The 23,107-nt window shown below is 35.7% G+C and overlaps 1 protein-coding gene across 3 annotated transcripts in view; it reads right to left on the bottom strand.

Annotated features, from left to right (window-relative positions):
• CCNC (cyclin C) overlaps positions 1-19,661 on the bottom strand; it is a 29,430-nt gene extending 9,769 nt beyond the window's left edge. For 2 of the 3 annotated variants that reach the window (XM_037059713.1, XM_037059714.1), the window contains exons 1-6: positions 19,436-19,661; positions 13,115-13,221; positions 11,810-11,894; positions 11,582-11,651; positions 8,123-8,174; positions 100-155 (exon numbers count right to left, since the gene is read on the bottom strand). In XM_037059713.1, coding sequence (XP_036915608.1) covers positions 100-155; positions 8,123-8,174; positions 11,582-11,651; positions 11,810-11,894; positions 13,115-13,221; positions 19,436-19,467 — 402 coding nt within the window. In that variant the 5' untranslated portion in view covers positions 19,468-19,661. Of the gene's footprint in view, positions 1-99; positions 156-8,122; positions 8,175-11,581; positions 11,652-11,809; positions 11,895-13,114; positions 13,222-18,860; positions 19,072-19,435 lie in introns of those variants that run through there. The other variant, XM_037059712.1, reaches the window with a different exon arrangement.
• Between the last annotated feature and the right edge of the window lie 3,446 nt (positions 19,662-23,107).

Here is a 23,107-nt window from a genome sequence, read left to right as displayed (position 1 = left end):
ATTCAAAACTGCCATTTCTAGACTATTCAGTTTAATATAAAATACAGCTAATCTATATGCAACTTTGACAAATAGTTTTACTTTATACAATATACTTACATGGTTCATCCTATAAGGAAATTCCTTTGGGAAGGCATATGAAAATCTAGTTTTTACTGCAGAAAACAAAAAACAACTTAAACTGAGAAAATGAGAAAGTGAATTAACCCCAAATTTCTTTAATACTGTGTAGAATATTAGAGGTAGTGCTAAATCATTTTTAATGAGGCACCTGGAGATGCTTAGAAATCCAGATTATTTTGTTTCCAGGTGAGGAGAAAGAATGAGCAGCAGGAAGCCCCACACCCCCACCTATATATAATATAGAGCCTTAATTACATGTTTAAGATATTAAGGTTCTGCAACTTAAAAAATAAAAGAATTAGAAAAAACATCACTAGGTTTTATCATCTCTAACATCTTCCCAGCTTTAGGGCCATTTCCATACAGTTCTCACACAACTGGACAAAACACAGAAAGTGTTGGTCATAAAAATAAAACATATAATTTTTTCTAGGAATAACTTTTTATACAAAATTCTTAAATCAATAACTTGCACTTGGTAATTTAGCTTAGAAGGAATATGTTCACAAATATATATGTATATATTTGCAAACATATATAGAGATATAATTGGAAGAATAATATAACCAAAAAATGTTTAAGCATTTATCTCTCTGATTTAAGGAGTTTTACTAATCTGTACTTTCTAAATTTTTTATAATAAATAGGTATTTGTTTACCAAAAGATATATTTTAATAAAAACATGAATGAATGTACAAAGGTCTCTAGGACTTTTTTCATACCACACATAAACACATACACAGTTACTACTATTTTTAATAACTAAGTACAAATGAGAAAACTATTAATTATCAATCCTCCATTTCCTCAAAATGCTATGAGTATATACCTGTAAGTACTATTTGATATAATTTTACTCAAATCATCAGATATACCATTTTATTCAATCAAGTGACTATTCACAGGTTTTAGAGGATCTGTTTTGTGATCCCTTCCATTTGTACAGCCCAAATAACCTCATGGAGATAAAAAAAAAGAATTTCATTTATTTTATGTACTGTATTTTGTAAACTGAGTATCCTAACCACTAATTTACATAGGTGACATCTGCCAAGATTTGAAACCTAAACCATTTGAACTTGACACTAGGAAATTTATACTTAATCTTTCCTTTTCTCTCCTCCCTTAGTTAATTTTGAAAACATCTCCATTAAGGTTTCTGACTTTTACAAATCCTTTGATGTAAATAAGATGTAAAGTGTACAAGTAAAACAGGTACTTACATAGTGGTACCTAGTCAACAAGGTAAAATGATGTCTATAAATGAAACAAATTTACACCTCTCACCCCTGGACTTTGACACCTGACTTACCGAGATTAAATTTACATGATGCTTTTGATTTTCTTCTAACCTGGAGGAAAATGTATCCCTCCTCTCTTTTGCTACCTGTACCATTTGTGAATTTACTTTCCGTCTACTCAATTGATAGTGACTACTTTCCTTTAGCACCTCTAACTATTCCTCCACCAGTAACTCTGTCCCATCACTTACTAAGTATGCTCAAATTTCCCTTAAAAACAAAGACAACTAAAACCTCTACCAAATTATATTCCTGTTCATTTTTTAAGTATACTTTATTTTTTAGAACAGATTTAAATTTATAGAAAAAACAAAAGATGATAGAATTCCCCTACACTCCCTGTTAAGGAATGAATGTCTATGTTTCCCAAAAGTCGGACTGTGAAACCCTAAACACCATGTGATGTTATTTGGAGGTGAGGTCATGAGGGTGGGATTCCCACGAAGGGATTCTTCTCATAAGAAGAGGAAGAGAAAGCAGCTCTCTCCTCTCTCTGCCATGTGAGAACACTATGGGAAGCAGCTGTCTGCAAGCCAGGAAGCAAATTATGGCTGAACAAAGAACTGATCAAGGTAGGTACTTTGATCTTGAACTTCCCGGCCTCCAGAACAGTAATAGTCTATGGTACATTGTTATAGCAGCTCAAGCAGACTAAGACACCCCATCATCCAGTTTCACCTGTTACTAAAATCTTACATTAGTACGATACATTTGTTACCATTAATGAATCTATATATACGCTATTATTATTATTAACTAAGTCCATAGTTAATCAGATCTTCTTACTTTTTACCTACTGTCCTTTTTCTGTTCCAGGCTCTCATCCAGGACACAACATTCCATACCTCTATACTTCCTTAGATTCCACCTGGCTATGCCAGGTGGAATCTTTTCCAGACTTTCCTTGTTTTTGATGACTTCGATAGTTTTTAGGAATATTGAGCAAGTACTTTGTAGGTTCACCCTCCACTAGAATCTGTCTGATGTTTATCTAATGGTTAGATTGGGGTTTGGGGATTTTGGGTTGTTGGAAGGAAGACCACAGAGGTAAAGTGCCATTTCATCAGAATGCATCAAATGTACACACCATTAATGTGATTTATCACTACTGATATTGACTTTAATCATCCGGCTGGGGTAGTGTCTGTCAGGTTTCTCCAATGTAAAATTATCTGCCCTGCCCACTTTTCATAATGTATGCATTAGGAGGAAGTCACTATATGTACAGCCAACACCTAAGGAATGCTTCCTATACTTAAATATTTTGCTATGTAGCAAAATACTGAAAATACTTAAATATTTTGCTATGTAGCAAAATACTTTAGCTACATAAAGTATTTTAAATTCTTCTCCGTGGGGGGATTTGTCTCTTCTCCCCCATTTATGTAGTCATTTGTATCAGTATAAACTCACAGGTATTTATTTTGTACTTTGGGTTATAATCCAATATTAATTTTTTTATTTTGTTGCTGAAATTCTTCCAGTTTTGGCCACTGAGGGCTCTTTCAGTTGGATCGTGTGTCTCTTTAACATATCCCAACTAATGTAGGCTTTTGGTTTTGGTTTTGAGTACTTCCTTACTTACTGGTACTATAAGATGCTCTAGGTCCATCTTGTATTTTTCCTGCCTCAGTCCTAGAATCAGCCATCTCTTCAAGGATCCCTAGCTCCTTTTATTAGAGGATGGTATTAAACACAAAGACTGGAGCACTAGGTGAACTCACTGCTTATAGACCCTCTTAACTGACAAAGCCTATGTGCCCACAAACTCATTCACACACACATGAATCCATGTATCTATAAATTTTACGTGTATCTATGTAAAGGTAAATAAAGTTCATACTGATGTCTCTAACCCTAACTGATGACAACATCAATCATTGTGGTCTCCTCCCCCTGCTTATCTATAAATTCCCATTCAAGCAGTGAGAAATCTCTTAACATCTGCCATCTATTTGCCATGAATATATTCATGTAGTGGAATTGTTCAACTTCACCACACACTTGTAGCAGTATCAGAATTGTTAACAAGTTACAATGCTTATATGCACTTCCTTTTGCCTTTAGTCTTACAGACTACACTCATTTCCAAAGTGAGTTAGGTAAGCAACTCCCCTCTCCAACCCTCTTCACTGAGGTTGTTACATATATTTATAGTATACTTAGATTCTCCTTTTCTCAAAACCTACTCACTTCTTAATTCTTTGTTATCTGGGTTCTACCCCCACCCCATAGTGTCAAATGACATCGTGTTTTCTCCTGAAGATCACAAATCCAAAGGTCTGGCTTTTTCCTTTGGAATACATCTATGCAGCACAAGACACTACTCGACTCTCTCTTTCTTAAAATTTACCAAGTCCCAAATTTCTATCATTGGCTTCACATTTTTAAGAGTATGTTGTACTGATACATTTACACCTGGAATGTGTAAAATTAAATTTACTTCTTTTCAGAACCCACTTATTCTCTTCTCCTGTTACTACCTTCACCTTCTCAATGCTCAGGCATGAAACCTCAAAAATAATTTTTTACTCTATTTTTAAGTATATTTTATGATTATCCTATTACAGTTGTCCCACTTTCCCCTTTGCCCACCTCTACCCAGCACCCCCCTTGTCTCCAGCGGAACCCCCTTTAGTTCCTGTCCACGGGTCGTGAGTTTAAGTTCTTTAGCTTCTCCATTTCCTACACTATTCTTAACCTCCCCCTGTCTATATTGTACCTAAGAATTATGCTGCTTAATCCCTGTACCTTTTCCCCCATTCTTCCCCTTCCCTCTCCCAACCCTCTAAATGACTTCCATACCTATGATTCTGTTCCTGTTCTGGTTGTTTTCTTAGTTTATTTTGTTTTTTAGATTTAGTTGTTGATAGTTAACTTGTTGCCTTTTTTAATGTTCACAGTTTTGATTTTCTTTTTGTTAAGTAAGTCCCTTTAACATTTCATGTAATAATGGCTTGGTGATGATGAACTCCTTTAGCTTTACCTTGTCCGGGAAGCACTTTATCCGCTTGCCCTTCAATTCTAAATGATAGCTCTGCTGGATAGTGTGTAACCTTGGTTGTAGGTCCTCGCTTTTCATCACTTTGAATACTTCTTGCCAGTCCCTTTTTGCTTGCAAAGTTTCTTTTGAGAAATCAGCTGACAGTCTTATGGGAACTCCTTTGTAGGTAATTCTCTACTTTTCTCTTGCTGCTCTTAAATACTTTCTTTTCAAAAGTCCTGCTGACAAGATCTTATCACTCATATCTAGCTTGCTTTGTTCTTGCTGACTGGCAAAACATTATTTTAAGCATTATTTTACTTTATCAATGCTTATCTGAATTACTTTAATAACTTAAAATAATTTTTTCCATCTTAAAACTGTTAGTTTTTATTTCTCACAGCACCCTGCAGAGACATCATTCACTAGTTTGCAGTTTTATATATATTTATGGTAAAATGCACCTTACATACTGTTTATCATGTTTCACCATTTTTAAGTATACAGTTCAATAGTATTAAGTACATTCACGCTGTTGTGCAACCACAACCACAGTTCATCTCCAGAACCCTTTTCATCTGGCAACACTGTAACTCTATACTCCCTAAACAATTACTGCCTTTTACCCTTCCTCTGGCCCCTGGCTGCCACCCTTCTACTTTGTATCTCTATTAATTTAATTATTCTAGGTACCCTATAAAAGAGGACTCATATAGTATTTATCTTTTTGTGACTGGCTTATTTCACTTATCATAATGTCTGCAAACTTAAGCCACGTTGTTACATGTGAAAAACTTCAACATGTGTCCAGTTCAATTCTTGCTCTCCCTCAATTCATCTGACATAATTCTGCCAGATTCACCTTCCTGATGCACAATTCTAGAATCACCCTCAAGTGGAAAATAAAGCTCTTAAAGGTACTACTACCACTGCCAACAATGAAATGCAGATTCCTTACCAAAGGCATTCTATTACCTGGCATTAGCCAGGTAAGGCATTCCCCACTACTTCCCTATTCAACATTCACTGAATGTAAATCATTAGCTTTCCCTATTTTTGACCAAACTGTTCAATGTCTCTAGACTGTTACTCCCCTGTATTTCTCCAGGCTCAAATTTTATCTTTCTTTACCAAATTCAATTTAAGCCTTTCTGAATTCATCTAAAAAACAATCTTTTCAAAATCAAATCATTCACTGCATTCTCTCTAAGTTTCTTGTGCCAATTATTTTCTTCTGTATTAATATTTGTATAGCATGTGTTATTCTCTCATCTTCCAGTTCCATGTATTTATCTTTGTATCCACCCCTGCATGCAGTATGGTATTTTCCAGTGACCATGATGCTGCTATTGATGATGACAGCAGTCACTAAAGTTCAATGATTATTATGGGCTGAAGTGTGTGTCCCCCTTCCCCACAAATTCATATATTGAAACCCTAACCCACTATGTGATTGTATTTGAATAGGACCATTAAAGAGGTAATTAAGGATAAATGAGGTCATAAGGTTGTGGCCCTAATTCAATAGTACTGATGTCCTTTTCAGAGAAGAGACACTAGGGGTACATATGCAACAGAGAAAGGGCCATATGAGAACACAGCAAGAAGGTGGCCATCTGCAAGCCAGGGAGAGAGGCTTCAGGAGAAAGTAATTTGTTGGTGTCTTGATTTCGGACTTCTAGTGTCCAGAACTATGAATAAATAAATTTCTGTTGTTTAAACTACTCAGTCTTTGACATTTTGTTATGGCAACCCCAGCAAATTAATTCACTGAACAAAGCACTGTTCAAAGAGCTTTATCATTATTTACTCATTTGATCCTCTCAGAAGCCTTATGACATTGATATTATTAATATCCTCATCTTCCAGATGAGGAAACTGAGACACAGAGAGATTGTATTTTGTCCAACTTGTCACATAGCGCTGGTGCTGAAATTTAAAACCCAAGTTGTCAGTGCCTATATAATACACTATAAAATTTATGAAATAAAGAAAATAGTGTACTATAAAAGTTTCTATTCCTTGAAAACCAAACACTCTTGTGAATATATCTTTAAGTTTTTGCATGAGAAACAAACAAATCTTGGTAATAGGTATCCTACATAACCTCTAAAATATATGTAACTTCTAAAAAATATATAACTTAAAATATATATAACTTCTAAAAAATTTGGAAAGCAGAGACTAATAATATAAGAAGAAAATAAGGCCCTTAAAATTTAGAACCCAAAGATGAGCACTGCTACCATTCTAGATATTTTCTTCTGGTTGTTTCTCATTTTTTTAAAAAAATAATTTGGTTTTCCAGAGGAAGTTCAATGCTTCATCAATGTCTATATTATGTTCTGGGGCATTAGTATATTACGTTCTGGGGCAAAACTACTCTTCTGTCCTCAAAAAATAAGATATGGCACAGTAAATAAATTAGATTTTACACTCTTCTCAGAAAAGGAAATGGCCCCAACATATAAAATTATTCTGGCTCACAAATTTAAAACACAAAAGCATTCTTCTGCCTCTTTTATGTAAGACCAGGGAAATAAAAATAAATAAATAATCTAATTTTCTTTTGTTAAGTGATGCATTTTTGTTTAACCTATTAAGATGGAGCATAATGTTAATAACTTTGTACACAATACTTTACAATTGTTACCTTACAATGTTATTTCCTTTATTGTCATAACTCACAGGCAGCTAACCCCCATCTTTTTACAGAAGAACTAAGGCCAAAATGTAAAGCAACTTGCTCACAGTTATGTAGCAGCTGTTTAGTGACAGAACAATTAGCTGTCCTGACTAAAGTCAGTATTTTTTGCCTGCACTATGTTTTTCAATATGGAGGGGAAATACATCATTCCTATCAAAGATATACATTACAGTAGGTAAAGAAGTAGTTTACTCCACCCAAAAGAATGGCACAAAGGCTGTTAGGAAGCAATAAAATACAATAAAATTGGGAAATAATTTTAATTTACTCTTATTATGAAATTAAGAACCACTGAGTCAATGTTTTTGGATCATTAGTTACAACCCATTTTTTAACATTATAAGGAATGTCTTAGTCTTAATAGTAGTCTTAATAGTCTTAGTCTTAATATAAGTAGTTTTAACTCTGTATTTTAACTCTATTTTTAGTCAAATACATAGCCATAAAGGTGACCTCAGAAAATTTATTTTTTATTGTTTATGCTATTAATTTTCCTCATGTTTTCTCCCTTTTNGAAATTAAGAACCACTGAGTCAATGTTTTTGGATCATTAGTTACAACCCATTTTTTAACATTATAAGGAATGTCTTAGTCTTAATAGTATAAGTAGTTTTAACTCTGTATTTTAACTCTATTTTTAGTCAAATACATAGCCATAAAGGTGACCTCAGAAAATTTATTTTTTATTGTTTATGCTATTAATTTTCCTCATGTTTTCTCCCTTTTCCCACCTCTCCCCTACCTCAGTAAATCCCCATATTGCTGTCCATATCCATAGGCCATACATAAATGTTCTTCGGTTACTCCCTTTAACCTCTTTCATCCAGTTCCAGCCCCCAACCCCACAGCTGTCAGTCTGTTACATGTATTTATGCTTCTGTTCACGTCAGGAGATTTAATACACCCAACTAATCTGTCATGGGTCTTATAAACTGAAAAACATTTATGTCACATGGAGTTTTCCTTAGAATTACATCCTTCAAGTAGAATATACTTTTTGCACTTACATACAGAAGTAGCAGCAGAAATCAATCTTGTATTTGAGACTACTCCAAATTCCTAGAGAAAGAAAAGTGGGTAAGATCAGTAAGTGGGTAAGACACAGAAACCCAATGAACCTACAGGTGTCTGAGGTCTATTCAAAATAGAATTTCCTGCGTTCCCCCTCATGGTTCTACCTGTTTGAGGCATAATGTACTTAAGCCTCTAAATGTATTACTTTTCCTTAAAACTGCTACAATTTAAGACAAGGTTTAAATAATGTTATAATTTAACATCACTGACAGGTACCAAATTAGAAACCAAGCCTTAAAGTGACATGATAGTTTTCTGCACTCAAATTAATTTCCAAAGAGATGTTTTTAGAGCCTATACTTAATTGCAAGAATATTAAGTATGCTTTCTGTTCAACTGGACCTGGACTAACAGAAATAACTATGCCACTTAATAAAACAATTCAATTTCCGAAGAAGATAAATTTTAGTATCACCAAAAGAAGTAAAAAATATCACACAATTATTCTCCTCAGAACAGGAAGAGAAGAATATATAGTATAAGATTTTCAATGTCAGCTCCCATTTCCTCTTTGAACTTAATATGCCACGAATGTAAAAATGACTAGTTTATGAGGTGATCCACCTTACATACATTGCCTCTTTTAATTTGATTAACCTACCAAGATTACTAAAGCCTTCATTTCATTTTAAAACAGAAAAATTAAGAATTCCTTCCTTATTCTACAAAAGAAACTAAGCTAAATATAATCTATTCAAATACCTTCAACCTATAATCCTTATCCTTGGGGAAAAGGGTGGCAGGGGCACGTATGTGTGTATATACAGGGTCTGGCGCAAATAACACCTTTCTTTTTATTACAAAATCAAGCATGTAATTCTGTAACATAACAACACTAAACTCAAGCACACCATATGATATTTTAGGTGAAGTGTTCAAATTAAAACTATAAATTATTACAGTCATTATTATTACCCTAGTAATTATGCTCAAGCAGGCCTTAGCTCTGCTGGACCCTGTATATCTATATTCATATTTAAACCTCAAACTATAAAAACTAAAACTAAAAAGTAAACACCTGATGCTCAGGCTGGTGTAGCTCAGTGGATAGAGTGCTGGCCTGAACCAAAGGGCTGCTGGTTCGATTCCCAATCAGGGCACATGCCTGGGTTTCGGGCCAGGTCAGGCCCCCAGTTGGGGGGCATGTGAGAGGCATCCACACACTGATGTTTCTTTCCCTCTCTTTCTCCCTCCCTTCTCCTATGTCCAAATTAAATTAAAAAATCTTTTTTTTAAAAGTAAACATCTGAGGCACAGTACTATTTCCATATGCGTAATTCCTACACCACTAAACAAAATGGAAAGATTTGGTCATAGTTAGAGTTAAAAAAAAATAGTGCTATAACCAACTATGAAAAGATACATTTTTTCTAGGAATAATTTTTTATCCAAAATTCTTAAAGTGAAAACTTTCACCCAGTAAATGATAATATAAGAAGATTCTACTTAGAAAATCATACAACAAAAAATACTAAAAAACTAGACAAATTAAAATCCCCAAGTTAGCCCTGGCTGGTGTAGCTCAGTGGATTGAGCATGGGCCTATGAAGCAAAATCCCCAAGTTAGCCCTGGCTGGTGTAGCTCAGTGGATTGAGCATGGGCCTATGAAGCAAAGGTTCCCTGGTTCAATTCCCAGTCAGGGCACCTGCCTGGGCTATGGGCCAAGTTCCCATTAGGGAGTGTGAAAGAGGTCGCCACATATCAGTGTTTCCCTCCCTCTCTTCCTTCCATTCCCCCGTCTCTAAAAATAAATAAATAAATAAATAAATAATCTAAAAAATAAAATAAAATCCCCAAGTTAGTCTGTAAGACAAGTATATGAAGTGGTAAAGGGAGCCAATTAGATGGTAACAGAAGATGATATGACTTTGGGTGGTAAGCACACAATGCAATATACAAATCATGTATCATAGAAATGTACAACTGAAACCTATGCGACCCTATGAACCAATGTTGTCCCAACAAATTTAGTAATAAAAAAGTTTATAAAAATTTTGTCTAGGTTCCCATACTGGCTGTGATTCAGATACATAAAATTACATGGTAATATTTGGAAAAACCACCCCATAATATAAGACTTTCATAAACATTTTGTTTTCTATTAAAGAACTTAACAACAAAGCTGGTTCTGCCTCCCTAAACTATCACTTACCATTACAAACCCTAAAACCTCTAGAAAGCTTGTCTTACTTTAATTTCTAGAGTCATCTCTCATTATTTTTGGTAATAGGTAAGAAAGATGTTATAAATAATCCTGGATAATGGCTAAAACAAAATTCAAAATGAGAATCAAGAAGAATGTGAACTTACTAGGTTAAAATTACCTTCAATTTTCAAGAATACAAATTACTATTCTAAAGACATAAGCTAAAAATAGAAACATAAGTACCATAATGGTAAAACTGCGTGGATTACTTTTTGTAAAGATTTTTATTTATTTATTTTTAGACTGAGGGGAAGGGAGGGAGAAAGAGGCAGAGCAACACCAACGTATGGTTGCCTCTCACACACCCTCTGCTGCAGACTTGGCCTACAACCTAGGCATGTATCCTGACTGGCAACTGGACCAACAACACTTTAGTTTGAAGGCCAGAGCTCAATCCACTGAGCCACACCATCCAGAGCTACATGGATTATTATGTAACCCAGTCAATATAGCTACTATTGCCTGGATTTTACCCTCTCAAAAATGCTGAAAAAGTAAAGGTGAGCAGAGATTTGGTTTTAGCTGCAAATTGCCATCTCTCTTCTCTTCCCCTCACCTAATTTCTATATTCTTATTGCCAAAATTCCTCATTAGAATCCACATAGCTAGGGCCACCCCTAATCCTTCCCTCTTGCTTTCCCTATGGCTGGTTAGGCAGCCAATCATCAGGAGGTAGGGAGGGAAGATAGGGCATAGAAAGCAAATGGAGGAGGAGGGATATTGTCCAGTTATAGCAAGAATCCATAGCACTTACAGACTACTACTTAGTGCCAAATAATAAATATCTTAGGAGTGCAGCAAAGCAGTTAAGCGCATGGGATTAGGAGCTAGACTCCCAGGGTTCAAATACTGAATTTGATGCTTACCAGCTCCATGATCTTAGGCAAGTTTCTTAACCTCTGTGGCTCAGTTTCCTCATTTATACATCTATATTCTCTTTGTTACGAAAATTAAGTCAGTTATAGTTGTAAAAGTACTTAAAATAGCACTTTATACATAGTAAGTGCTCTGTGTTTGTTAAATGAATAAAAGATGCATAAATACTTCTTTGATTTTGTACAAATTTCAGTATTTTGCATAAATCACCATCTGTTATTAGTTTTACATAGGTAATCTGAAAACTGGGGCAGATTTGCCAACTTACAATGACTACAATTTAATGAAAAACAGAAAATTACTGCATACCTCTACTTTGGATGCCAAAAACACACATGTAGGAGCCATTAATACAGGATCTATACTTTTCAGAGAATATCTAAGAAACAATAAAACAAAGTTCAATGTAAAAAACACACACTGGAAAAAAATCAAGGTAACTGTATGGCAAGCACATGATTCATCTATACTAAGGTTCATCAAAATTAGGTAAGAGTTTCAAGTAAGTATAACATTCCCAAAATAAAACAGTCCTACCTGGCATAGAATCTCTTGAAATAGACTGTAGCAGTGGCAATAACTTGTTGTCTTAATTTAAGATGTTCACCTAATGCTTGGATAACTAAAAGAAAAATAAAGTTTTAAATGTATCTTCTGGTATCATTATAATACTAACATTGAACAGTAAGTTCCATGTGGCTAAATCATAATTATATTCATTTTTAACACAGAGAAAAACCTACATATGTTAGAATGCTCTATTTGGATCACAGTGCTAATACTAGAATTTATAAATTTGTTTTAAAATATAGATATGCATAAACAACAACAAAAAATTGAAATTGCCCCACAACAAACACTACTGCTGTATTAAGGAGGTTGCATGATAGGGCATTTCTCCTCTACCTTCCAAGAATTTTCAATGCCTTTCATATTATCTTTAGAATATAAAAAGAAAATATTTAACATCAAACTCACTTTACTGATTGATAAAGTTTATTTAAAAATTCATAATGAGTCCTGGCTGGTATAGCTCAGTGGATTGAGCACAGGCCTGTGAAGCAAAGGGTCACCAGTTTGATTCCCAGTCAAGGGACACGCCTGAGTTGCAGGCCAGGTCCCCAGCGGAGGACTCATGAGAGGCAATCACACATTGATGTTTCTCTCCCACTCTTTCTCCTTCCCTTCCCCCTCTCTAAAAATAAATAAATAAAGTATATATAAAAAATTCTAATGAATTCTCAAAACAACAGAGAGGTAGGTTTGCAGAAGAGTAAACTGAAGGTTAGAAAGACCATGTGGCAACGCTACCATGTGGCAGGGCAAGGATCTTCTGCCACTAAACCCCTTTCCCTCAAAGCAAACTCGCAAGATAGCACTGCGCAATGTAGGATGTCAAGCCAAAGAATCATTTATCTTCAAAGTAATTTCTTTAGCCAATCTTAAATTGAATTTAATAATGCATGATAAAGGCTTAGAAATATTAATGAGTACTTGAAACTGTCTTGAATGTCTCTGCCATTAGATTTAAAAATAACTTCATTTAGATCACTTAAAAAGATTAAATGAATATGAGTTGTAAAAAGATTACATGTGTAAATAAAAATGTTAAGTAGGTAAAATGGATTGGCTGTTGAACATTTCACATTCAAAAGTTTTGTAGGGTGGTGGGGAAGGAGGGATCTTCAATGTTTATTTTAAAACAAAGTTCTTGAATTTAAAAGAAAATAATAAAAATGTTAAGTAGGAACTAAAACAGCTCATCACAAATCACCAAACAAAAACATTTTAGTTCAGAGTTAATCAACTGTACCATTTCAACCCATTTTTTAAAAAGTTTACCATTTGTAAAAAATATTTGTAATTTCCAATATTCTTCTTCTGAGAGAAACTTTAAGTCCTTTTGGCGTTCCTTCAACAGATCTTGTTTATCCAAAATCCATTGCAAACTGGAAGAAGCAAAGATGTTAAAACATGTTATAGAAAATCAAATAACAAAGTTATAGAAAACATTCTAATATTAAACAAGTTATTAACATTCTGAGAAATACAAATAACATAGAACTCTTAAAGACAGTTATTTTCCACATTTCTTAAAACTCCAACACTGAGAAATATCTCACTAGTAAATGTAAGTATGCCCTGAAAAAAAACCTACTATAATTTCTATCTTCCTTCTCAGTCTGTCAATAGCCTTACTGTATTTCATTGATTCTAAGATTCTGATATCAACATGCATCTTACAATCGGTGATGCCTTAGCCTTTTAATCAGCAGCATGTTTTTTCTTGCTTAGTGATATATAAAATAATGGTGAAATTATTTGGCAACAATTGATGGTGCCCTAAATGAGATGTATTGTTCTCAGTTGTTTACAGGTAACTAGAGCGCTTAATTTCCCTACCTCACAATTCCAATCATGTTAAAAGCTGCTTCAGAATTTATTCACTGATAGCCTCCTTCCTCCTGCGTAGTCATCTACTATTTTTAATCAAAGATATGAAATTGACATGAGCTTCCAAAAAAACTATTCTGCAACCTTCTCCTGTCACTCAGTATGTAATGGAAATTCTTTTGTCAATGAATGTATTATTCAACATCCTTTTAAAATGCTGCACAGCATTATTGATGAATCATTTAATTAATCCATATTGGTAGGTAGGTAGGTTATTTTTTTCACCATTACAAGTAATACTTTAACAAATATCTTTGTCATTTATTCTTATATATTTGATTAATAACATGTTTAGAATAATTTCCTAGATCTGATGGGTCAGTTTTGCTAGCATTTTTGATATAAATTGTCATTTAAGTTCCATAAAAGTTACACCAGTTTCCATTCCAATTAAGAGTACATGGGTATGTCTTAACTAATGGGTTTTGCCAATCTTTTAAATAATTTACAACTTAAAGACAAATTAGTATCTTAATATTTTTTAAGTGTACATCTGAAGTTAAACATTTTCCATGTCTTTATTGTCCAAATATAGTCTTTTTTTACATTATAATTCTAATATTAGACCATTTTTCTAATGATAGTCATATTTTTCATGTTTAAGAGATTCTTCTGAAGTTTCTATATTATGGGTAATAAACATCTGTCAAATATGCTGCAAACATTTCTCAAGTTTACCATGATCTCTCAATATTTAGTTATTTGTAATACAGAAATCTCAATCACTTATATATTGAAATCTACCCATATTTTACTTTGACTTTATGCTTGTCATGCATGAAAAGGCCTGCCCCAACACAAAATTTTTAAACACACACACATTTACTTGTATTTTCTAATACCCTTAAGGCTTTTTTCTCTCAATTTGTGATCCATCTGGAATTTATTCTGGTACAGATAGTACACAGCTCCAGCTAAATGTCTGTCAAATGGTCATCCAAATGTCACCAAAGTATTTCCTAATGTTTAATTTTATCATAGTTTTTAAATCTTCTTTATAATTTCCCAATTTTTATTTTTTCTATGCTATACTATTTTAAAACATATAAAATTAAATAATTAAAATCTAGTATAAAAAATACCCCCTTCTTGCTACTATTCTTCAGAAAATCTCTGGCTACTCTACTACAATTATTATTCTAAGACCTGAATTATCAAATCCCAAGAAAGGAAATCCATTCAAAATTCTAGCTGGACTTGCATTAAATTTAAAGATCAATATAGGGAGAAATAGTACCTTTACAATGCAAGAATTCAAACTCTACTTATTAAAATCTTTATGTTCTACTATACAATTAAATTTTTTCTTCCTACCCTGGCTTGTGTAGCTCAGTAGATTCAGCACCGGTCTGCAAAGCAAAGGGTCTCAGGTTCAATTCCCAGTCAGAGCACATACCCAGGGTTGCAGGCAAGGTCCCCAGTTAGGGGTGTGTGAGAGACAACCACACGTGGATGTTTCTCTCCCCCTCTTTCTTTTTCCCTCCCACTCTCTCTTAACAATAAATAAATAAATAAAATCATTTAAAAACTTTCTTCTTGTACCTTTCTTATTTTTGAGTATCTTGTATTTTGTTACTATTGTAAATTATACTTCTATTGTTCACTTAATAGAAAGCTTTCTGTTTATATTTGCAACTGGTGATGTTATTAAATCTGTTATTTCTAATTTTTCAATTAACTCAATTTTCTAATTTTATCTCCACATACTGATTTTATCCTTCTTTTTATATCTCAATTCTATCAATTGCATTGTGTAGTCGATTCAGAACAATGTTATACAGGCACAGTAATTTTTTTAATGTTTCACCATGAAATATCTTATTGATGTTTTGATATATTTTTATCATGTTAAGAAAACATCCTACTGCTCTGGCTGGTGTGGCTCAGTGGGCGGAGTGCAGACCTACAAAGCAAGAGGTCACCAGTTCCACTCCCAGAGCATACTCCTGGGTTGTGGGCCAGGTCCCCAGTAGGGGGTGCTTGAGAGGCAACAACGCATTGAAGTTTCTCTTCCTCTCTCTGCTTCCCTTCCTCTCTCTATAAAAATAAATATTTTTTTTTAAAAAGAGAAATCATCGTATTTGTTTTAGTAAGTGCATTAGAACTTTTATTAGATATCTTTTTGATGCCTTCATTGTTTATTAACAGATTTCCTAATATTAGCTGTATTCTGTAACAAAAAAGTTGTCATTTAAAAAAGTTGTGCCCCGGCTGGCGTAGCTCAGTGGATTGAGCGTGGGCTTGCGAACCAGGCGATCGCGGTTCGATTCCCAGTCAGGGCACATACCTGGGTTGCAGGCCGGTTCCTTGCAGGCTAACTACCAGCAGGGGGCGCACAAAAGGCAACCATACACTGATGTTTCTCTCCCTTTCTCCTTCCCCTCTAAAAATAAATAAATAAATAAAATCTTTTAAAAAGTTTTAAGGTAATGTTGGACTCCATTTGTTAATACTTTATGATGCTTGCATCAATATTCAAAAGTGAGACTGTTTTTAGTGCTACTTTTGCTAGAGTTTACTAGTGTTATTGCAGCTTCATAAAGAAAACTCAAAATCTTTCTTTCTTTGAGTGTTAAAAGAAATAATTTCAATAGCAGATTCTCTTGAAAAGCGAAAAAAAATAGCAATAAAATAATTTGGGCCTGGAGCATTTTTTAAGGACCAGTTCTTTGGTAACTTTTAAAATTTGTTTTGGCTTTAAAATTTATTGCCATGGAAATGCATTTATACATTTAGGAGATAAACCAAATGTATATCTGAGTTTATTTACTTTTCTTATTCTTAATTTTGTATTATTGCATCATCCTTTTACCTTGATTCAACTAGCACTAGTTCAGTCTGTTTTCGTTTTACCTTCCAAAAAATCAACTCTTATAATTTCTGACTATTTATTTTTCCTTCTAATAAATATCAGTGTTAGTTTTTTCCCCTTTAAAAAAAGATTTTATTTTATTTATCTTTAGAGGGGAAGGGAAGGAGACAGGGAGAGAAACATCAATGTATGGTTGCCTCCATGTGTCCCCTGCTGGGAACTGGCCTGCAACCCAGGCATGTGCCCTGACTGGGAATTGATCCCTTGGTTCACAGGCCCACGCTGAATCCACTGAGATACACCAGCCAGGGCTTTTTCCCCTTTTTTTAAAAAAAAAAAAGATTTTATTTATTGTTAGAGAGAGGGGGAAAGGAGGAAGAAAGGGAGAGAAACATCAATGTGTGGATGCCTCTCACATGCCCCACCCCGCCCCATGTCTGGGGACCTGACCTGTCCTGCAACCCAGGCATGTGCCCTGACTGGGAATGGAACCAGCAACCCTTTGGTTCACAGGCCAGCCAAAACTCAATCCACTGAGTCACACCAGCTAGGGCAGTATCAGTGTTACTTTTCTTCTTTTTTTTTCTGAGGTAATTTCCTTTTGAATGTTCTTACAGAGAGTATTTTATTTGTATTCTCTCTCAATTATTCAGGATACTGATTTTTCTTTTAAATTTGGCTTTAGCTACCATATATGGATATATATTGATCTCATTATGACCTCAATATCACATAATTTTCTGGATACAATACTGCGTCCAGAGCTGGTTTTACACTTTTCATTTTTTTAAAGATTTTATTTATTTTTAGAGAGGAGAAGGGAAGGAGAAAGGGAGAGAAACATCAATGTATAGTTGCCCCTCGAATGCTCCCTACTGGGACCTGGCCTGCAACCCAGGCATGTGCTCTGACTGGAATCCAACAAGCGTCCCTTTGGCTCACTGGCCAGTACTCAGTCCACTGAGCCACACCAGCCAGGGCTATCCTTTTAATTTATATTATCTGTTGATTAATTCACTCAGCCTACCAGTCAACATTTAGTGACCTTCTAGTATGACTGCATCATAATCAAAGAATGTGTTGTTCTAATACAACTTTCTGAAAAAAAATGCTATAATTTCCTCTGTTCCAGGATTATCATTATTTTCATCTCCAGTCATTTTTTTAAATAAACTTCACAAATATTTAAGTTTTTCCTCACAGTACATAGTATAAACACAGAAGATACAAATACCACATTTCATGAAATTTAAGATGACATTGCTTTGAAGATTAACCATTATTTCATGTACTGAGAAAAAAATGCTATCCCAAAATGTTAAAATGTGCACCTTAAAGCCATGAAATACAGCATATTTCATGTCAACTTTCCTTTCACCAAAATCACCTAAAACAATGTTTTTCGTAATTACTGTGTGTGTCTTTTCAGAACTGTCTTATCTTTCATACTTGTAACCTTTTGCAGATCAGGGACTCCATGATTCTCAAGGAATCAGAGGAGGGCAAAGTGTGCCCCTTCCACCAGGACCATTTCAAATGGGAGGCAAGGGGAGTTTCAAAAAACACATTTGATGTTATAATAATTTTATACTTGAAAAGTGAAATAACAATTGTTTTTATAAGAGAGATCCTGCCCCAGTTTTGATAACAATTCTCACTATGGCATAATGCTTATCAAAAGACGGGCATAATCTTTAAGTTGAAAAAGTCTATAAATTCTGACAAACAGCTAGCTGGCGGTCAATTCTCTCACCTTCCTTCAAAGTTATCAGAATACCTAAACTTTCTGTATTTTAATTTTGCCCAAGCAAATATTTCAATGAGTCAAACAGTGTAAAATAAAAATATCAGAAGTAAAACTTCTATAACATTTCATCTCCACATAATTACTCCATAGCAAGAAAAGAATCTGCATTTCGGAAAATAAGTTTCCAAGCCCACCGTTTCTTTATTCCTGCAAAGGGCTAAAAAAGAAAAAGAACAATGGAATCCACCTTTTTCACAGAATCAAAATTTAAATTAGTTACTAATGCTCTCAGCATTAAAAATTATTTACACTAAGATACTACCTTTGTCAGCTTGTGTTTATCTTTCAACTGCCCAGTCTAGTCAAACCACCTTCCTGACTACTTAAACAAATGTACTCGGGAAAATGTTCTTAATATTACTCAGGCTCTTCCATAGTCACTGACAGAAACAAAAACTTAATCATGAAAAAGGTTAAAGAAACCAGCAACGTTATTGAAAAAAACACATCCTTAAAACATAAGGCATAGGCTAATGAAATGGATAAATTTTGAGAGCACCTGCCCTATACCTTACCAACATAAAACCACGTAGACATGAAGTAGTAGCAGGAAGCAGTTAGTGAAACATGCCTGACTACCCCTCTCCTCGGAATATTAAACCCACTCAAGACAGGAGGTGAGTAACAAAACACAACGATACCGACCCACTGCCGAGATCCTAAACAAAAAGTGAACCGCAACTGTCCTGAACAGCCAGCGTCACAGTCTTAAACCTTGTCACACTTCCCATACCTGTGCCCTTCCCATCTCATTCCACCCCAAACCCCTCCCAAGCCTGGCTAATTCAAAAATCTTAAACTCGGGAACCTTCCCACCTCGCAGACTGATTCCCCTTCCCCCAAGCTTCCCGCTCACTTATCATCCCCTCCCCCCGGCCCGAAACCGGCCAAAGGGCGGGGAGAGGGGAGTTGCCAGAGAAAGACGCATCCCGTTTCCGGCCGTAGCCGCCTCACGGGAGACTCCGCGGCGTTCCGGGCAGGGGCTGGGATCCAGGGACACGGGCTATGATCAGGCCAAGGGGAGTCGCAGGCCCCGTTCTCATCGCCCCCCCTAGAGCCAGGCCCTGAGAGAAGACAGAAGGTAACTTACTAATGGGAGCTCTGCCAAAAGTTCCCTGCCATGGAACACAGCTTGCCCTGATACAAAAGCACCAGCCGGCGGAGCGGCTCGCGGAGCGACCATAGACCCAGCCCGCCTGGTAACCGCGCTCCTCTATCTGATCTACCCGGCTCCGCTCCGCGGCAGCGACGGTAAGAGGAAGAGGATGGCACCCTATTCTTTTTGACGCCGGCCTGCAACACTCTACTGTGTAAACCAGTTCCTATGGATAAAAGTTCCGACCCGCCCCGCGTTAGCGGAGGAAGCCAGCTGGGAGGAGACAGCCTGTGGACGCACAAAAATAGTTAATGGGAACTGGTGTTCACGAAGGCTCGCGGCGGTGAAGGGGCTCTCGCGAGAGCTTCTTGCCAGTTCGGGTGTAGATCCTGCACTGTTTTGGTTTCTATAACGGTTCTCAGAGTGGGGTTGGCACTCTTCTGGTTTTGTTATTCCATTCTACAGCTTACAGGCCTCCGAAGCAGGACGGTGGGATTGTATTAAAGGTTTTTTGGCTCTAGTTCTTTCTCCTGCAAATTGGGAAGAGAAATAGAGATTTTGGCCTCAAGGACCTACCTACCAGAACCTACTGGCTCCAGGCGGTATGCGTTCTAAATGGAGTTCTTTTGCAGTGAAGCGGAAACAGAGCAATACTGTTTTAATCCCAGCGAATCATTAGTTTCACATGTATATACAAAATAGAAATATACAGCCAAAAATGGAATACTTTAATTTTACAAGATGAAGTAATCGGTCGTTTTCATTTCTATTATTGTGATACTGTAATTAGTTTTAACTCATTAGTTTTCCAGAAATTGGACACAATTGGAAGTTCTTCATAGATAACCAGTGTTCTCAGGTAGTTTGACAAAGTATTTTTCACAGTGTGGGTGGAGACCAGTTAGGGTGTGGTTGAAACTGAGGATAATAAACATTTTCTCAAAAAAAAAAGAAAAAGAAAAGCATTTTCCTAAATGAAATTTTTAAAAAGTTAGGTATGTTAGAGGTAACAAGGATATTACTTAAAATATCTGATTCAGTCGTATATGGATGTATGTACTATGTCAAGATTTGAAATGCCATATGATTTCACTTGTATGTGGAATATAAAGACCAAAATAAACCAACAATAGAACAGTTCTAGATACCTGGAACAGTTGGATGGTTGCCAGTGGAGGGGGCTGGGTGAAAAATGAAGGGATTAAGAAGGTACACATGGGAAATGTGGGCAATAATACTGGAATAACAGTGTGGTGCTAGGTTGGTACAGAGGGGAATGCTTTATAAATTATACGATTGTCTAATCATGCAGTATACCTGAAACTAATACAACATAATATTGCATATGAACTATAATTGAAAGATAAAATTTAAGTTTAAAAAAGAAATGCATCTTAGTAGCTTAACATAAAGTATTTTATATCACATGTCATTCCCATAAAGTCCTATAAAGTTTGCTCTCCTTAGTGGTGGTTCCCTAGGTCTTTGAGAATCTAGAATGTTTTCATCTTTCAACTACTCCATCTTGGTTCTTTGCCTCGAGGCTTAAAATCTTTCCAGGGAGAGTGCTCAGGACTTTCACAGGCTCTTAATCAGTGGTGAGAGACTTGAACCAGAAACAACACTGTCACTTCCTTTCTTCCCATTGACCAAAATAAACACATACTTCTAATTTAACTGCAAAGAGGCTGAAAAATGTAAGGGAATCTGTAGTATATTTGATGAACTACTGTCTGCTACACTGAGGATTATAGTAAAAAAAAGTTTGAAAGGCAGTAGCTTAAGAAACACCAGGCCCGAGGCTACTTCTCATTGGTTGGGAATTTCTTCAACTGTCTCAGAGGTTGCCAGACTGACAATATCCAGAAGATAAAAATACTGTGATGAATTAGTATTGATAAATGTTCTGTGTGCCCCCACTACACTGTTTCTACCTCTAAGCCAGCACTGTTTCATACTTAATTCTGCATTCTTCTTTCCACAAAACTGTGAGCTCCTTGGACATTTTTTTCTAGTAGTTCAGGGCCTTAACACATAGGCACAGCAGGAACTGGTATTTATGGGGCAAGGTGCTTAAAGAAAAGCAATATGCTGTGGACAAAAAATTAGGCCGAAAAGTATTTAGAATGCAGAAAGAAATAATAAATTACTAGATTCTTGAAGATTTCAGTCTCTTCCTTCTGTGAACTCTTTTAGGCAATTTACCAGAAATAGTAAATAGAAATGCTTTGCGTGTACAACCTGATTTCTGCTTCACACCCAGAACTCCAAATGCCCAGCAACTCTCCGTCCTCCCAGTGGCCAAGAAAGAGAGGCCTGAAACTTAGGCTCCATTAATTCCAGAGTAAATTATCTTTGAGGGTGCTCTGTAAAGGTAAGTTAAATTGAATGATATGAGCTGAAAGCTAACCTCATTTAAAGATAGCTGATGGAATAGAGTAATTTACAAAAACTGTTAAAGTGAGCCCTGGCTGGCGTGGCTCAGTGGATTGAGCACGGGCCTGGGAACCACACAATCTTGGTTCAATTCCCAGTCAAGGCACATGCCTGGGTTGCAGGCCAGTTCCCGGCAGGGGACACACCAGAGGCAATCATACATTGATATTTCTCTCTCTCCTTCCTTTCCCCTCTAAAGATAAATAAATAAAATCTAGGGGAAAAAATTAAATAAATAAATAAAAATTATTTTAAAAAACAAACAAACAAAAAAAATGTTAAAGTGCCTAGGTAGCCCAGCTTACCTGAATGCAAAAGATAATGGGCCATGTAGATTTGCTGCTAGTTTTTTTTAAGCTTTTTTTTAAAGATTTTATTTATTTATCTTTAGAGGGGAAGGGAAGGAGAGAAGGAGAGAAATATCAATGTATGGTTGCCTCTCATGAGTCCCCTGCTGGGAACTGGCCTGCAACCCAGGCACGTGCCCTGACTGGGAATCGAACCGCAATTGTGTGGTTCGGGGGCCTGTGCTCAATCCACTGAGCTACACCAGCCAGGGCTAAGCTTTCTTTAAATAGTTTTAGGAATATTGTTTCTCAGTCCTCACTACCTACTTAATTTAAACTTAATGGAATCAATCTTGTCCCTTCTAATTTTCCACTTACCTTGTGCTTTTCAAATAGGGATGAGATCAATAAATTCTTGATACTAATGTTGGTTCTTTTGTGGCAAAAAAACATTTATCCCTTTTTCTACATTGCTTTCCACAGCAATGTGAATATTGTTTCTCAGAAACTAAAGGCTGGAAATGTAGTGGCTTTATCAAGCTCACTTAGCTAGTTAGTGCCAAGAACAGCTAGAATCCAATTCTTCTGATTCCCAATGTATTAAGCTTTTCACCCAACTATACAGCTTCAGTAAAACTAGAATGATTAAACTACTGTAAACTCATTATTCCAGGTTTGTAGTAAAAGTTTCTCCTCCCAAACACTATTATTGAAGATCATCTCACTTTTAATTAAATTGTCGTATGACTTCGCTTTGGTACTAGCAGTCGTTATTGTGAAAATATCCTCTCCTCTTTCTAGTCATTTATTGTACCTCCTTTATTTCAGTTTCTGGATACTTAAGTTTATTGAAGATGACTAAACCTCTAAACCTTCCAGTAGAGCACTGCTTATCCAATTTGAACCTCAGTTTCTTCATCTGCAAAACAGGGATAATCATAGT

The sequence above is a fragment of the Sturnira hondurensis genome, unplaced genomic scaffold (assembly GCF_014824575.4).
Source record: "Sturnira hondurensis isolate 20B ecotype Veracruz unplaced genomic scaffold, ASM1482457v3 Scaffold0011291, whole genome shotgun sequence".
Lineage (NCBI taxonomy): Eukaryota > Metazoa > Chordata > Mammalia > Chiroptera > Phyllostomidae > Sturnira > Sturnira hondurensis.
Note: the sequence above shows the minus strand (reverse complement) of the source record. Positions and strands in the feature narration are given on the sequence as shown.